The sequence below is a fragment of the Hemibagrus wyckioides genome, linkage group LG16 (genome assembly GCF_019097595.1).
Source record: "Hemibagrus wyckioides isolate EC202008001 linkage group LG16, SWU_Hwy_1.0, whole genome shotgun sequence".
Taxonomy (NCBI): domain Eukaryota; kingdom Metazoa; phylum Chordata; class Actinopteri; order Siluriformes; family Bagridae; genus Hemibagrus; species Hemibagrus wyckioides.
The window spans coordinates 10191406-10209664 of record NC_080725.1 but is presented as its reverse complement, the minus strand read 5'-3'; the positions used below and the strand labels follow the sequence as shown (position 1 = coordinate 10209664).

The following is an 18259-nucleotide window of genomic DNA, read 5'->3' as shown; positions in this document are numbered from 1 at the left end:
AAGAAACACGGCGATGTGATGAAGAACGAGAAGAACGGGACATGGGTTTGGGTCTGGGAGGAGTGATAGAGAAAATGGCGCAGAAAGAAACATGTGCAGAGAGAGAGAGAGAGAAAGAAAGAGAGAGAGAGATAGAGAGAGAGAGAGAGAGAGAGAGAAGGGGGGGGGCGAAAGCAGTTTACCTGGCATCGGCTTCACTATAATATTCACGCGCTACAATGTCTTCAAACAACTCGCCACCGGTGACCCTATAGGAAAGAGCAAGAAAGGGATTAGTAATTGTTACTAATTACAGACCATTAACAGCCTGTGCATGTGCATTCAAGCAAAGCTGTTGTGCATAGAATGTGCAATTTTCTAATACATGACAATAATATGCGTATATGTTGCTATTAACGTAGGAGAGAGAGAGAGAGAGAGAGAGGGAGAGAGAGAGATGGGGGAATCCTCTAGAAGAGTCATCCTGGGGCTTCAGGGGGGAAAGCCCCTGCTGCAGGATTTCTCTTTAGCTGGGCAGCCCGGCTCTGTTTCCATGGAAACTAGCTCTTCAGAATAGGAGACAGCGAAGGAAGCTAAGGATGGTGGGGAAGAGAAAGGAGGTGGGAGGAAGGGAGGGAGGGGATGCAGGGGAGGGGAGGAGGGTCGCTGGTGGGTGAGTACAGAACCAACGAGTAGGAGCCATGAAGCGTGCGGCGAACACAGACAGCAGAGAGAGGGACATATGGCGGCGCAGGCATTTTTAATGACACTCCATATCACGAACATGCACTCACAAGTCAAACAGGAGGTAGTGGAAGCCTTCTTCTGATATACTGTCATGGAGGCGGACTGCAGGGGTGAAAAGAAAGAGGGGTTAAGCCTTTCACGGTGATGGCAGAGAACGCGTTTTACATGGAGAAATACAAAAAAGCACAATATTTATGGTAGACTACAGAGCCCGATGAAAGGGCACATGGGCTTTTCTGCCTTTTTTTCCAGTGCCTTCTTTCTTATGATACCTCTCATATATGGCACCGATATATAAGCAGGTTGGAGGACAAAACTTACCGATGTTGGGGTGCTTGAGAAGACGACAAATACGAGCTTCACGTTCAAGCTTCTGGTGATCTGTAAGACAAACAAATAAATAAATAAATACACAAACAGAGATGCAGTCTTGGGAAACTCCTAGTTTAGTCACTTGAAACAGTATTCTGTAACTGCTATAAATTAAAACATATGGACTTGAAGACAGGATCCGAGTCTGTAAGGAGTTTAAATCTGCGTTTTAGTTTTTTTTTAATCGTCAGAGGAGATATGAAATTTGCAAAAAGAAAAAAAATCATTGGTATCATTTCAAAAGGGTTCACAATCTGACCAACAGTCCACCCACACACACAAAAACACTTCAGTGCTGCTGTGAATGGCATTCAATATAAAAAATAATAATAATAATCATAAAAAACCTGGATTAACAAACAATGACAAATCATGTAAGGTGATGATTATGATGATTATGACCTATTCGCATCCTTCTGTACGTTTATGACGCAGAACAAAGAGACCTGAGACACACACACACAGAGTAATCTGTTAAATCCACCTACAAATCTATGCTAATATGTGCTGTGGGTTCGTGTGACATCAGAAGAAACAGGGACACTAGTTTATATGCGTTCTTCTTCACATTTTCTTCACATTTGTGTTGTTAAGTCCAACGTTGTAAGTAAGATTAAGTGATAATTCTTATCACACAACAGAAAAGCAGTAAAGCCAGTGAGACAATATGAAGATGTACAGAGGCCGATGTGGTGTAATGGCAGAGCGAGAAAGCCACTGAAGATGTATGGGAAAGCTTCGCTGCACTGTGTCTACTGTGTCACTTGCATTTTATGCAAAAGTTGAACATGAAAAAAAAAAAACAAAGAAATGGAATTTAAACCAAGAAAATATTTAGGATCTTTATGGTTGAAGAAACTCCTTTCAGGATCCATCAAAATATATGAAGCGGTCATTTCAGTCGTTGAAGGAAGTAAATGAAGGAAGTAATCTCCAGTAACATGCCTGAAGGCTTGTCCAAGGCTCAGAAATGGACTTTAATAAATCAGTCGGTTTGCTCCAATCAGAAACAGCATTTTTAACATTAAACCTGTGGAGGCTCATCCATAGGGGCATATCAACTATTAAACAAATACTATCTTCATCAAGACCTCATAAATTAATAAATGAATAAATAAATATCACCTAAAATGGACTTAAATAGAATATTAATTTGTAATAAAAAATTACCGGATAGAACGTTCTGTCATTGTGTCATTTGCAAGCCAGATGAATTTGATGACTTTTAACATTTTGTCCTCAAAGTTGATGTGTTAGAAGCAGGAAAAATGGACAAGTTTAAGGATTTGAGTGAGGCCAAATTATGATGGCTAGACCACTTGGTCAGAGCATCTCCAAAACTGCAGCTGTTGTGGGGTGTTCCTGGTCTGCAGTGGTCAGTATTAAAGGTGGTCCAAGAAATGAACAATGGTGAACCAGCAACAGGGAAATGAGTGGCCGAGGCTCACTGATAGACGTATGGAGCGAAGGCTGGCTTGTGTGATCCGATCTAACAGAGGAGCTACTGTTGCTCAGATTGCTGAAGAAGTTAATGCTGGTTCTGATAGAAAGGTGTCAGAATACATAGTGCATCACAGTTTGCTGAGTATAGGGCTGCATAGCCGCAGTCCAGTCAGGGTGTCTGTGCTGACCCTTGTGCACCACCGAAAGCGCCAGCAATGGGCATGTGAGCATCAGAACTGGACCACAGAGCAATGGAAGAAGGTGGCCTGGTCTGATGAATCATGTTTTCTTTTATATCACGTGGATGGCCGGGTGCGTGTGCGTCACTTACCTGGGGAACACATGGCACCAGGATGCACTATGGGAAGAAGGCAAGCCGGCGGAGGCAGTGTCATGCTTTGGGCAATGTTCTGCTGGGAAAAACCTTGGGTTCTGTCATCCATGTGGATGTTACTATGATCTGTACCACCTTCCTAATCATTGCTGCAGACAATGTACACGCTTTTATGGAAACAGTATTCCCTGATGACTGTGGCCTCTTCCAGCAGGATAATGCTTCGTGCCACAAAGCAAAAATAGTTCAGGAATGGTTTGATGAACACAACAATGAGTTTGAGGTGTTGACTTGGCCTCCAAATTCCCCAAATCTCAATCCTATCGAGCATCTGTGAGATGTGCTGGACAAACAAGTCCAATCCACGGAGGCCCAACCTCGCAACTTGTAGTTTTTTCAAATAGCTGACAGTTTCAGGTTTATTCTGTAGGAAATCTGGCAGCCCCGGTTAATGACATTAGCTCTTCTTGTGTGTGGAAACTCATTTCTGTATAATACATAGGTGAATGACGGCAATAAAGGCTAAGCTGATTTCCACTCATTCTCCGAATCGAGAAAAGATTTTCTTTTAATATGTTTAATTGGCTTTGTTTCTTCATCTGTGAACTGAAGCCATGTAAATGTGAAGCGTGTGATGAACAAAAGGGAAGACATCGGTAAAAATCTAGTGACCACCACCAACTTTTATGTGCTAATCAAAATGAGATTCGTTTACATTTTCATTTTGCTTGAATCTTTTTTGTATTATCTTGGCAAACCTCTGGACCTTCTTGAAATACTTGTCCCATTTTCTTACTGACACATTTGTTCTAATTCTTTCTGAATCCTTGTCCAGTCTGCATTTTCCTTTTGACGTAACCCAGCCAGAAGTTACACACTGTCTTTATTTTTAATCAGGCCAACAGAATGACACATGGGGGGTATTATATATACATAATTTTTCATTATTTAAATTTGTACATGGGGGGGTTACAAACTTTTGCCCTGCACTTTGTTTCAGGCTTGTTTGAATCGTTAAATTGCTAGAACAATCTGCTTACGCTTGCTATATATAGGTTTGTGTAGAAAAGCATCAGTTTCTGATCATCTTATCATTATAGCACAGGAATAATGGGAGGATGAATATTTTGGGCAGTTGAAAAAAAAGAAAGAAAGAAAAAAAGAAACAACATTCATAATTTATAATCCGCATCCTGCACAAGCCCCCTGAGATTCTTTTTTTAACCGTCTGTACTGGTGTGACATGTTTCTTCCTCTAAAGCTTCCAGTGACATAAGCAGCTCCTGTTCTGTGCTGCAGGCTCACATTCACACTGATATGTGATCAGCTCGCTCTGCCTCCAGACCTGCTATTAAATGCTATGAGAGAGAAGGTAGAACTATGGATGTGAACTGGAGGCACAAACCTCACGTCTCTGAGAGTCAAGAAATCCGTTATAAGTGCTAGAAAATTAACAAATAAAAGACCGCACAATTTCTCTGGATTAGATGGAAAAGGAATCAGACATGGTATGTATGTGTCATTAAAAATAATGTGTCGGAAGACTGAAACTGTAAATTAAAAAAAATAAATAAAATAAAAAAAAGGACGACAACAATGCAGTGGTGACAAACTAATAATAAAAAAATAATAATAATAATTATTATTATTATAAAAAATATAAAAATATATATGTATTCTATATATTTGATATATGAACAGAATAAGAGAAAACTTTTCCGTCATATGCAATATTTTAAATGTAATCGCAACACAACAACAAGATAAAATTATATTTGTATTTTTGAAAAATGCAACAAATTATCAAAAGTAATATTTAAGCAAAACCTCCCCAAAGATACGTTGAGTTGGTGGTTCTAACTGGCGAACGTAGGCACATCCTTGGTGTAAAACGTGTTATATTTCAATCATAAATGCCAATAAATTTACCCAAGTCTAAATCTTAAAAATGTAATTCTGAAGCCATGATTTACATGATTTAGGATCCCCCAGCACCAAGAAAACTGCCTCCTACTCCTGCTCCTGAGTGTGTGTAAATTCACACATAAGACAACAAAGTAATGGAAACGTTATCTGATTGGTATGCTGTTTTTTTAGAAAAAGATATGTTTATTGGAAAAAGATTGCAATCCTTCTGTACTGATAAATCAGCTTAGTATGTGATTTATACATGCAAACCTGTGAGTAATTTTGTTCCTATGAGCTTTTATTATGACAATTATGATGAGTAATTTTGAGACTAGATGATTAAGATCTCAGGCCTGAGATCAGAATGAAACAAACAAATGCAAAATAAAATAATAAAGTACTGGGGGATTTTGGATTAGTTTGGCTCACACTTCAGGGTTGTGGGTTCGATGTCCACCCTGTATGTGCGTGTTCTCTTCATGCTTTGTGTTTCCCAGATTCCAAGGAACAGTGTTGTAGGTTGATTGGCATCTCTAAATTGTCTGCAGTGTATCAGTGGATGAGTGTGTGACTGTGCCATGTGATGGGTTGGCTCCCTGTCCAGAGTCTCCTGAGACACTGTATAGAATAAATGGATGGACTGTTGGATAATTGGACAGTTCCTGTGTTACTGGTATGTAAGTCTTACTAAATTACAAATAGGTTTAAATCCCATTCTATTAATCTTACGACAAAATTCCTGTCTTTGAAGCTTGGAAGGAGGTGTTATGCTATAGTGTACATTTTCCTGACACAGGTATTAGTGCCCCCTAATATATAAACGTTTCTCTGTGACTCTTTAGGAAACAGGGATTAAATCTACAGGCTGTGTGTCTGTACTCCAGATCTAGGTTACAGAATCTAGAGCTTCGGTTCAGGCAGTGGCTAAGAATTTTTAGCACATCATCCCTAGTGCACTAAATGTAATTGACCTAATATCTTCCCTTGATGCTTTAGAATTAGTAATCACGGAGGTTGGGATCTAAATCAGGAAGTTCATTGTATACTGATTCATGCAAAAAAAGCAATAAATCTACTGTGAGAAACAGCAAAGCGTAGCTGATCGTATCTGTAACAGACCTAAATGTCATCACTTAACGCCACGGTGACCTTTCCAAACGACATGAACAAACATCAAACACGGATGATCTTTTTTGCAATTCAGCTTCATAGAATGTGTAGCGCTTCGAGAAAAAAAAAGAAGAAGAAAAGGACGAGTTTGGCTTGTGTGTCTGTTACAAATTTAGGATTTTTTTCTTTTAATTTGTGAACAAATGATAGATAGATTCATTAGCTGGCAAGTCAATGCTGCCAAGTGTGTAGCTGATGTAACATAAGGAGGCTAGGTAACAGGTTAAGTGCATTCAAACAGACTACACAGTCTGTAGGAAGCAGGAGAGTTATACTGTGGTCTGCTTTAACCTTTGTGTCAGAAATTAAATGCTAAAATTTACGGCATTTGACAATTTTAATTAAAGGTTTTATGTTTTGAGAAATTCAATAAATAATATTGTTTTGTTGTTCCGGCTGTTGAATCTGCTTGTCTACCAAAGTGCTGGTTTGTTCACAACAAATTACATGAAAAAACAATCAGAATCATTTTACATTTAAGGGAAATAAAAAAAAAAAAAGTGACAATAATGTGGTTGCAGAAGCCACACCCCCTGTCGTAATAGTGTCTGAGCTTAGAAAAAATATTTATCATATAGTTGTCATAAATGTAGTGATTCTGATAAACCCAAAATACAATCTACAGTCTGTTTCTGTAGGATTTTCTTCAGATTTATGCGCGATACACTATACTGCCAAAGGTTTTGCACATTAATGTAATATGGAGTTGGCCCGCCCTTTGCAGCTATAACAGCTTCAACTCTTCTGGGAAGGCTTTCCACAAGGTTTAGGGGTGTGTTTATTGGAATGTTTGACCATTCCTATAGAAGCGTATTTGTGAGGTCAGGCACTGATGTTGGACGAGAAGGCCTGGCTCACAGTCTCCGCCCTAATTCATCCCAAAGGTGTTCTATCAGATTGAGGCCAGTCAAGTTCCTCCACACCACTGCACACTGGTGTGCAGTCATGTTGGAACAAGAAGGGGCCATCCCCAAATATAGTGTACACAATATAGTGTATCTTGCTTGTTGAAAGTAACGATCAGGGGGGCATATAAAAGAATTTCCAAAACACTTAATGTACCATGACACCCTCTAAAGAGAGTCAACAAATAGAGGAAATGAAGCAGCACAGTGACCAAGAACGGGACGTCCCTCCTCAATGTATAGTGACAAAAACGTACTAAGAAGGCTGCCAAGAGACCTACAGCAGCATAAAAGAAATATCTGACAAGAACTGATTCGCCTCTGCATGTGACAATAGTCTCATATTCTTCACATGTCTGGATTATGGCGTAGGGTGGCTTTGATGGATAAAGAATGTTTTTGGCAAGAAACAATGGGAAAATATTGCAAGTCAAGAGGTTTTATGCTGACAGGCTCGTGAAATCAAATCAAATTTATTAGGTTAGGGGTGTGCATAATTGTAAGTATATTTTATTTATCCTTTTTTCTTCTTTTTGTCAAGACTGTGTCGATTTTTTTTATCCATTGTACATTTTTATATATGACTGAATACTTTGATATTAATATTTTAACATTCATGAATTCAAAGTTTTTTTTTATTATTTTGCAAAACAAAGGAACATCTGTGAAGAGTGCTAATTTGCTTGTACGCTCAAAAGGCGTGCAATTAGTAGGCAAATTTTTGGGTGATTTTCAAAGAATAATTGTGCAAGTCATTCTGCTGGGAAAAAAAAGGAAACACATCAGGAGTTAGGTGTCAGCTATAACACTGATCGAAAGGAAGGTGAAAAGCATCAGAAAACTACAATATGAAGAGGGAATAAAAGAAGTGTAGACAAGAAGAAGTGTTTCAGTGCTTTTTCAACCTGTCTATTATTGGTATAGACATCAAAATAGAGATAGTTTCATTTTTTTTGTGATGTTTTAAATCTAGGCACTTTCAATATTATCCAATTAAATGAACTATATTATATATATATTATATAGCTTGTATGTAGTAAACAGTAAATGGCTTATTGGTGTGTGTTTTTTGGCTGTGTTTCTTCCCTTTCCAAACCAATGCATGGTGCAGAAAGAAATAGTTGAAACATTCATTTTGAAAGGGTAAGGATTTGTATTTGTACGAGATTTGTACAAGGCTCTCATGAAGGCTCTTCCTCTGTTCTCCAAGTTACTGTAAGATGTGTAGCTTTAGCGGAGATGTGGCATATTTTGGCTATAGAGTAAACCAGTCAAGCAGTTCAACCCGGTGAAATATGCTGGTGTCAAATCCAATCCCAGCTCAAGCGCCATTTCTTGGAGAGTTTAAATGTTCTTGGCACCGGTAGTGCAAAGTATCAAAAATAAACCGTTACCATGGTGATAAGTCTTTCGCCTTATTTTTGGGAACGAAGGCATAATTTCAATAAACTTTCTAATTGGCAAGTGGGTTTTTCAGTTCTGTAAAGTGACTGTAAATGAATCTTTTTCCTTAGAAGCCATCCTGTGTTTCGTACCTTCAGATAGTAACGCCCAAAATGACACATGCGTTAAGCAAACACACAACACCGACACTGGCAAGCTTTGCTTGTGTACAAGTTGTAAGACTCTGGGTGTTATCAAGTTATACACAAAGTGTTATGCTTTCTCTATTATCTTCTATCTAATCGATGATCTTGTGTCGTTCAGTTACAAAGATAGCTCTGCTGACATTACAAAAAAACCCTGAAAGTGCAGTCACAGAGCCAGTAAGGCTTGTAAAAGCATGGAAATGATAACAGCATGCTGCAGAGTCTTAACCAGATCAGTTATTAAGTAGCATAAACGAAGCCAAAACGAACAGGTTATGACTATAAATAAAACCGTGGTTCTTATAATTGATCTGTAACATAGCGTTTCGTGTGTCAAACGCTACAACAGCCATTATTCAAATCATCTGAGTTCATCAGAACCCTTCCATACTTCCGCAAAGCCTTCTGGTCAAAACCATAAATCCGGCTTTGGAGGACTTAGTTTAGGCACGCGGCTGTTTCGGCCGCGTAATACTCTGCATATGGATCTCTAAGCATTTGCACTTTAGATGGCAGCCTGGCCTATAAATACCCGTTAGGTTACTGGCTTGATGACAAGCTATGATCAGTCTCACACTGAAGAACAAATTAAGAAACTGAGCATCAAACTAGGGGTTTTTTCTTCCACAGGAATGGGCTTCACGTAAGAGCAATCAGAAAAGAAAATCACGGTGCAAGAGCATGGCCACACAGTTTTTGAACACTGACAACTTCACTGACAACCGTGAAACAACTTTCGTTATGACTAGATTGAATGATGTAGAATGAGCGTGATTAATTCATGTAGTATTAACGTAAACCAATTACGTTAAAAACCTCACCAGGACGTCGCCACTGACGGGAACTTAACTATAGTATTAGATTTAGGCGTGTGATAGAATAGCACATTTAGGCACGTGGTAATGTGGCTGCTTCGAAACACAAGTGTTGTGGGTTTGATTCTCAGCTCAGTGTTTGATTTTATTCAGGGTTTTGAAAAAATGTGATCAATGTTATATAATGTTATTCAATTTAAATTACATGGAAAAGGTGTACACATTCGAAAAGCTTTTTTTAACATAACTATCAATTTATTCTTGCTGCAGAGATGGCTGCCTTGTCTTATTCTGTAAATTTTATATTAAAATTCTACACTTAAATGTAGACATGATTAATGTTCAGATTTAGCTTTGCAGTGCTAACCTGTAAGGGGTGGTGATAGCCTGATGGTTAAGGCATTAGGTTACTGATCAGACGCTAATTTTTTAATTGCTTCAGTGAAATGATGTAAATGTGTTTACATAAATAGTGTTTATGAAAATGTGAGATTCTGTTTTCAGATAATCTATGCAAAAATATAGATTATATTGATATAAAGAGATATAGAGATGATCCATTATCCTTGATAATAATAATAATAATAATAATAATAATAATAATAATAATAATAATACGGTCCACCACAGTGCTGATGGATTCTCCAATCTGATTGGTCAGAAGGTGTTGATTTATTTACCAGATTAATTTACCAGCAGCTCTGAGAGTATAAAGTAAACAAGAAGTTTAAATGAACGGTTACCATGGAAACGATAACAAAGTAGAATGACCACCTTCATTTTACTGTTTTTGTTTCTACAGTCATTCGTAGGGACTATGGAAGATGCACTACTTAAATTAGGGCTAATAATAAAATAATACAGATAATAAAAGGATGACACAGAACTGTTAATATGGTGAAGGTTTCTGTTAGGAGACGTTTATTTAACCAATATGATTCATTCATTTCGAGCGCTTTGTAACAATCTGTGTGGTTTGCAACAGAAAAAAGTCTGAGGAATTTGCGATTTCTGGTTTCTCAGTGACAAGCTGCTTTTCATATGAACCTAAAGCAAGAAAACATTTATAGCTGCTATAATGTAAATCTTAACAGGAACAGATTTGTCTAAAACTAAAACTAAAAAAAAAGCACAAGATGTGTCATTATTGGAAATTATTGTACAGGCTATTATAAGTATTAATTGTATATATTATCTTTGCACTGTCACTCACTGTACATTCTCTCTAATGACACTGTTTGAATGCACCATGATTCTCACAGTCTCTTTCCATCAGTCTGTGATGAGATGAATGATAATTAAGCATACGTGACTTCACAAGGACAATGCATAGCTGAAACCTATACTGGCAGCCATTTTGAACCGTGACCTGATTCCTGATTATTTTTTTTAATGATATACAGAGACAGACTTATTTTGATGTTACGAAATGGTTTTAAAAATTACCAATTGTCATTTCAGAATAGTGTTTGATGATGATACTTTTGATTTTCTAATTTTATCAACTTGAAAACAGGATATAAATAAACAGAAGTAAAGGAGAGAAATTAAAATCTGCACAGACTGACAGATTTGTCCTGTTCAAATCTAGAACATAGAACAAAAACGATAGCAAGGAACCACAAATTATGCACCAGGCGATCTGCGTGCAGAGAAATGACACAGTCACTCACACACACACACACACACACACACACACATGAAGACACATGGAGGAGGCCTGGGCTTGGACACTGTGCTTCCCACTGTGGGGGCCTGCTGTCTAACACTCATGAGTCATGAGGAAAGCAGGACAACTAAGGGAAGAGTAATGCCTGGTTTTCCTACAGACTGGTGAAAAGGATTTCTGTAAAATGAAATCAGAGTTTCTGAGTTTTTGTGTACCCGTCCCTGTGCTATGGACACCAGCATGACACAAACACCTCCCTTGTTTTGAAAGAAATGGTCGGTGTTCATTTATTGTCTACCTCAGACTGGTCAAGAATGTGGTTCTGCTGGGATTTCTCCATCAGTATGAGTCAGTGATATCATTTTATCTACCACTCAGAAGTCTCGGATGCTTCGTGGTGACGACTCCGTTTCTCTACGTCTCCATTTACGCCTCCGATGGTTGACCTAGGCTCAAAAGTGTGATGACCTAACTCCAAAAACACATGGCAGCTTGTCAACTAGGAGATGGTCGTCTATAAAGTTGACAGGCGTGGGTGAAGGCGGCAGTGAGAAATCCTCCACAGTCGGAAAAAAAAAGACAGGTTTCGCAATTCTCCATATTTAGTTCGTCCACTGAGCTGCTTCGATTCGGCAATGGTGTGGTGTATTGTTTGTTACCACCGTGCTTACTTCCTGCTTCAATAGGAAATACGTCCTCTCACAGAATTGTATCATAGTTTTTGAGCTGTTTTATGAAGTACAACCCTACCTGATAACAGGGAAAGTCTTTCTGCTCCCCAAAACCAGTTCACTTTTCTATGCAACAGAGATCAATTCAGAAACAGTGAACAATACTGCAGGGGTTCAGTCGATTCAGTTTTAATTGAATTTTTAGTCACAGGCACAGGTTTTTTCTATTCCAAGCTCAATCATTTGTGGTAGATGCTGAAAATGTAGCTGCTTGTTATATCATAAAGTTTATTATACATTATTTACATGATGCATCAGTATAATTATCTAGCTTGGTACATGGGGTCTAAGGCTTAAAAAATTCAGAAATTCAAAAATTCTCAATCATCCAAGAAGAGTTAATAGCTTCAATTTTCATTGTGGGGTTTTGTTCATATTGTATAAATATTCATTCAAACAGGAATCAATTTCCTAGCCATGTTAACTACCTTAGCTTTCACCTTAAACTAGCTTTCATGCACACATTAGCATTCCTGATTTGAGCTCCAAGATAAAGCCTTTATGCTAAAAATAACCCCGAAGCCCACACGTGGAGTTATGTCGTGTGCTGTCTGAAATACATCTGCGTGAGGAAGCGCTATTACGATAAACATAGCTCCCGCTGATTTGACATGAACTCAAAGTGACGAGTGGTGCAGGCTTCGCCGTTTGTCCTGTCAGAAGTGATTACTGATCATATGATCGTTAAATTAGTGTGTAATAGTGAAACCTTCGCAGTAACGTGACTCCGGTTGGGCTCATGTGTAGATTTAGCGTACGCTCCAGCTCTCAGGGAAGGGTGACGCTGTGGAGGAATCCATGAGTCTTATATTTGATACATGCTCTTGATTACATGAAAGGTGAACCTCTAACTGGTAGCACTCTGGTGGTGATATGCTGTATACAGGCAAGCACTTGGTCCACTTGCTTCAGCGTTCTCTGTCCACACTTTGCCCTTAACATCTTCACAGGGTTGTGTACAGTGTCATGGATTTGTTCTTGGTCCTGGTGTACGATTTAATACTTAATAAAATGCAGTACTGTCAATTATTGACACACACTACTGTTTTCCACATGTACCCAAGTCATTCACGAGGTCAGAAATTATGTAGCTTTAGGTATTGATCTATTGTTGCTCAAAATTAGATGTGGTTTTTTGTTTTCTATTGTTTTTTTTTATGCCACTAAACTCAGCTTAGTTATCCATGTTAAGCAGAGTATACGAATTTGCAAATGATGCGAAGATGCAAATTTCATCTGTTTCATTTAGTATTTAATTGGTTTCAAACCATTTTATGATTTATATTTACCAGTAGCTACAAAGATATCAGGATAGCGAGAGCTACACTGCTTGCGTCTATTTCTGCCAGCAAGTTTATATAGCTTTATCACAAACAACAGAACTAAACCAGAACTTTTCTCACAGCCACTCTTTATCAACTTATGACAACAACGTGATAAAGATTGTCAGCATCAAGAACAACAACAACGACAAAAAAAAAAAAAATTGTTTGACTACAAACTGTGGATTTTAATCTTTGGAAAGAAAAATCTTTCCCTTTAGTTTTCACCATCAGCTTGATGTGAGGATTTTTTTTACTGTGATACCATAATACAGTATTTTTAGATAAATTGTGTGATAAATTGTGTCAAACTGTACCACTTGTTCGAAGCAGTGTCACTTTATTTAAGGTTGTGTAACGATAACACATCTACTCTCGCATCACAGGAGAAACGGTCTGTGTGTGGGCGTGCTCACGCAGTTATGAGTGAAATCAAAACAAGATCCGGTTCCACTCCAAGGTATTGCATCGAAAATGACAACAACTGAAGCACAGATGGCAAGCGGTAGGAATCAGCCACAGGACAAGACTGCGGCATTTTGACCTCCCTGCGGCCTGTGGGGAGTTTACGTGTTTGTGTGTGTGTGTGATACTGCTCCTGAGGTCCAGTTATGGTTGTATATGCAGAGTGATTATACCCTGAATTATGACCCTAAACTCCAGGGCGTGTGTGTGTGTGTGTGTGTGTGTGAGTGAGTGAGTGATCTTGGTCCAGGCATGTTGGGTTCACAGACACGCTGTGTGCAGTGTGCCAAGTGCTCAAGCTGCCTCAGCAGCCTGCAGACCATCCTGCACCCCCTGATCACAAACACACACAAACACACACTCTCATGACCAGCAGGACCGTTAACAACGCCCTCTCAGCCAACACCTAAGTCACACCAATGCTGCCTCGTCATGTCCGTGGCCTTATTACAGTAAAAAGTACTTACAAACTGCTTTACACCTACCTTGACATCAGCAAAAAAGGTACAAATTATAAACACTTCAACCATCTAAACTGCCTTTTCTTCCCATTACAAATAATTTAAAGCATAGATGACTAAACAGGTTGAATGTAAGTATCCCAGATAGATAGATAGATAGATAGATAGATAGATAGATAGATAGATAGATAGATAGATAGATAGATAGATAGATAGATAGATAGCATCATTAGGGGTGCATAAATACCATCATTTCCAAGCATACCCAAAGTAGACACTGTAACGAGTAACCAACGTTTTTATTAAGCAATCAGGGAAATGTTATTTAGTGCAATATTAAAAATGAGTACATGATGAGCAAGGAGAAAGGAGGGGGGGGGGGTCTCAGTGCTCGCTGAACTGAACTGCTTGCTGTACTAGTACCTTTATGTACGTGCAATTCACAAAACATTTTAATGACTATTAAACTTTCAGAAAATGTCTTACTAAGTTGCTTGATGTCAAATGAAGCTGTAGTCGCTCTTGTTGATCTATGATTGATTTTTATAATCTGCTTTGTTAACAAGTTCCAATCATAAATCTTGAAATACGCCATCCTGATACGTATTATCAGATGATTGTATTGGAGATTTTTTCCCTGTACCAGTAAATGAGCATGGTATTAAATGGATACTCAATACATGGTATCAGTAATGATGCATCCTGCACAAACATCACATCATGCTTTTCAGTAACAGGGCATTAAAATGTAGTCAGAATTTGGCTGCAGGTTTTTTTTCCTTGTTTAAACAATAGCCTAAAACAGGAAAACTGCTTGTGTTAATCCTGTACGTGTTTCAGATTTCACTGTACATCATGATTGTAGTAATCCCTATTAAAGCAGTTAAACTAATCCAAAGATTAGTATACAGAATGAACAAAACGACATGGGATATGACATCATGTGGGCATCGACATGCAGTTTGCCTGCTGATGCTGTTCAGAACAGGAAACATTTCCCTAAACCGCCCAAGCCCAAATAAATACAGCTAGACTCATAATCCTGCTCTCCACACCAGCACCAACAGGAGGTCTATACAGATCCCCGCACCCTCGTATCTGAACATAGTTTACTCACCCCTAGCTGAGAGCTTTTTGGTGTTGATTATTTTGGCAGCATATTCTTGGCCTGTGCACAGCTTGACACAACGCCGCACAACTGAAAAAGCTCCCCTGAAAGGAAAAAAAGACAAGATGATGAATATTTCCCTGCAAAAGAAAACCCAAAATTTGCATTCACTTGGCTGATCAAAAAAATTCTAATCAAAATTCCATCAGGGTTTGTTTTGTGTGAAACAATAACTGAACCAAATGAGGCAGTTTCGCTTCTGGTGTCATATCATCAAGTGAAAAATAACTTTCATATTAGTGTACGAACAACACTAACAGCCAACCAAATATACTGCTGCCCAGATTTTTTAGCAATTATGTGAAACAGTATTGAAAGCACAAACAGCTGATGTTTGACACAGAGATCCCCATTAAATTTCTTTTTGTGTCTACATATACCGTATGTCAGACAACTGTTACAGTTATTGGGAACGAATAAAAATGATTTAGTCGCACCAGGTCTCTTCGGATCTTTTCGGAACAGCTGGCGTAACAAACCCTGTGGGGACATGAACACCAATGCCTGATGTCATCTTTTAGCAGCTAATTTTAGTGCACCTTTCTTCCGTTATACAATATGTGTTCAGCGTCTTGGGTGGTATATCTGCTGACACTCTGGGGGATAAGTGGCCCGGCGTGTAACGTAAGACTCAAACCAAAAGCCCACTGTGTCTGCCCTTTAAATCAGAGCTGACCTTGGGAAAAACAAACCTTTAAAGATGTTATAAGAAAAGCTGTGCTTGATGGCTGAATTGATTTTGAAGACTCAAAGGAGAACGTTCACACACATTAGGCTTTGTTCATCTCATAATATTTCACGCTCGTCACGCATAACAACATATTATTATATTCAATTATTATAGTAAGCATACAGAAAAGGATACTCTTATGCTACTTAATGTAAAAGAGAGCTTCCATGGCCAAGATTTGGCAAAGTCTGAATAGAAAACTAGAACCTTCATTAGCTTCTAAGCCAGGCCGGAGGAGACCCAGAGACGAATTAGTGCTTTCTGTCATGAGATGGGGAAAAATACAGAACTGTTTGAAGACGACCAGTCAGCCGGGATCTGTCAGCGTGAGGTGTTCTGGTTTCACTGGCACAGGATGCCTCAGAGGCAAAGTGTATATACTTCACATTGTTAAGAGCATGTACACTCGAGGACAACACGGTCCACTTTAGCAGGGTTTCCTAACCTTGCAGCTCTCAGCAGCCATCATCCATAACAAACAGCCGGTAGAAAAATAGGATTGCTATCCTAAAACCACCCGCTTCAAGGTGACTAAATAAAGTTAAACAATTACATTACATTTAGGAAGGTCATAATATTCCCCTGGATTATAAGATATGGGACGGGATGAGATTATTACGCAATAATTATGATAACATGATCAGAATTTTTTATGAATTTCTCTGACATCTACTGAAGCTAAATATTCTGCATGCTATCAAAATACACCATGTCAGTATTTTACTTGAAGTATAATACTGCAGGCTTAATACAAATGCATACTTATTACATTTGCAACGTATAATAATAATTTATGCAAAAATAATTCATGCTTTTGTTATTCCATTATATATATATATATATATATATATATATATAGAGAGAGAGAGAGAGAGAGAGAGAGAGAGAGAGAGAGAGATAGATAGATAGATAGATAGATAGATAGATAGATAGATAGATATTATTTGATTAATGATGTTAAAGACTGGTCTTAAATCTGTCCAATTTTGTCTGAGAAATTGGACAGGCCAGTAAGAAAAAAACCTCATCCAGGAAGTACTTAATGTACACATAATGTAAGTCTACCATGTCACGATATGCAAATGACGTCATATCATGTTAATAACAGTTCACGAGACAAACGTGGGGGATAGATAGATAGATAGATAGATAGATAGATAGATAGATAGATAGATAGATAGATAGATAGATAGATCAAAGTCAGGCGATATTAGTAGCTAATGATTATACAGTATGTTCAAATGTACGACTCAGCACGCAGCCAATCAGAGAGCACGCTCTCTCAGGATGAACTCACCTGGCGCGTGAGCTCGCGCGCTTACGTCCACGCCACAGCAGGCAACTAAATGAACCTTCGGGCTATTCTGCCGAGGCTAATAGTTTGGGCTAATAATTCAGCACTTAAACAGGGCGAAGAAACGTAATGCTAACTGAGAGAGAGGAGTGCAAAATAATTTCCTAACGTCAGGGGCCAGGCATGTCTCTCCTCCTCTCCACACTCAGATTATAGACAGCAAACAGCCGCCTCGCGCTTTTTTTTTTCACAGCCCCAAATGTCACTCTGCAGCTCGCTGTGTGTGTGTGTGTGTGTGTGTGTGCGCGCGCGCGCGCAAGCCAGCAAGCAAGTGTGTAGAAATGATAGAGTTCCTAAAATTTACTCTCAACAACTACAAACCCACATGAGCACACGAGTTTAATGTAACAGCCTGTCACATGAAGGCACGCGCTCAGCTTAATTGGATTTTATTTATCTTATTTCACTTTACAGTCAAATGAAACCCCAGACCCTATTTTTAACCAGCCGTAATGACTCTAATTATCTAACAACGACACACCAGGTCTGCATTTAAAACTCCCCAAAACAGCACGAAGCACTTGTCTTACTTTCCGAGTTCTTCATAAAGCTGGTATTCGTCTGTAAAGCGTGTACAGGTTGTCGTTGCCATGTCTCTCTCTCTCTCTCTCTGTCTCTCTTTCTCTCTCTGTCTCTCTCCTCCTTTTCGGCTTTATGGATATATCCGAGATGTTATTCCTCCACGGTGCAGGACTGCCAGAAATGCTTCTTGGAAAATCTTGGTGTTGTTTGCTAACTTATATGATTTCTTCAGTAAAAGCAGAGATGTGTGCTGGGGTGAGGGATAAGGCTGGGTGATGAGTGAGCTCGAGCGCCTTCCAAACCCGCTCACTGAATGCGCCGTGTGACTGCAGTACAGTATGTTTTCCGCTGCGCTCTGCAGCACTGAGCTGATCTCGCCGCTAGGGGGCGGTGGAGACAACCGATACATAACGTATATGGAAGAGCAACCTCACCTCATGCGACTTTTCTTTACATTCCACGTCTTTACTCCAGATAGAATAGCAAAACAAAGAGAACATTTATATAGATATTTCTTGATTTTTGGCAGCAGTATGATCTCAAAAACGTATTATACGACAAATTCCGATGTGGAA

At 38.9% G+C, this 18259-nt stretch overlaps 1 protein-coding gene across 21 annotated transcripts in view; it reads right to left on the bottom strand.

The window, feature by feature from the left end:
- The window catches only part of LOC131366887 (calcium/calmodulin-dependent protein kinase type II subunit beta), a 56458-nt gene extending 38437 nt beyond the window's left edge, over window positions 1–18021 (bottom strand). For 17 of the 21 annotated variants that reach the window (XM_058411847.1, XM_058411853.1, XM_058411867.1 and 14 more), the window contains exons 1-5: window positions 17693–18021; window positions 15028–15122; window positions 1048–1107; window positions 774–828; window positions 183–248 (exon numbers count right to left, since the gene is read on the bottom strand). In XM_058411847.1, the coding sequence (XP_058267830.1) occupies window positions 183–248; window positions 774–828; window positions 1048–1107; window positions 15028–15122; window positions 17693–17754 (338 nt within the window). In that variant the 5' untranslated portion in view covers window positions 17755–18021. The remainder of the gene's footprint in view (window positions 1–182; window positions 249–773; window positions 829–1047; window positions 1108–15027; window positions 15123–17692) is intronic. The other 4 variants (XM_058411852.1, XM_058411854.1, XM_058411863.1 and 1 more) reach the window with 1 other exon arrangement.
- Between the last annotated feature and the right edge of the window lie 238 nt (window positions 18022–18259).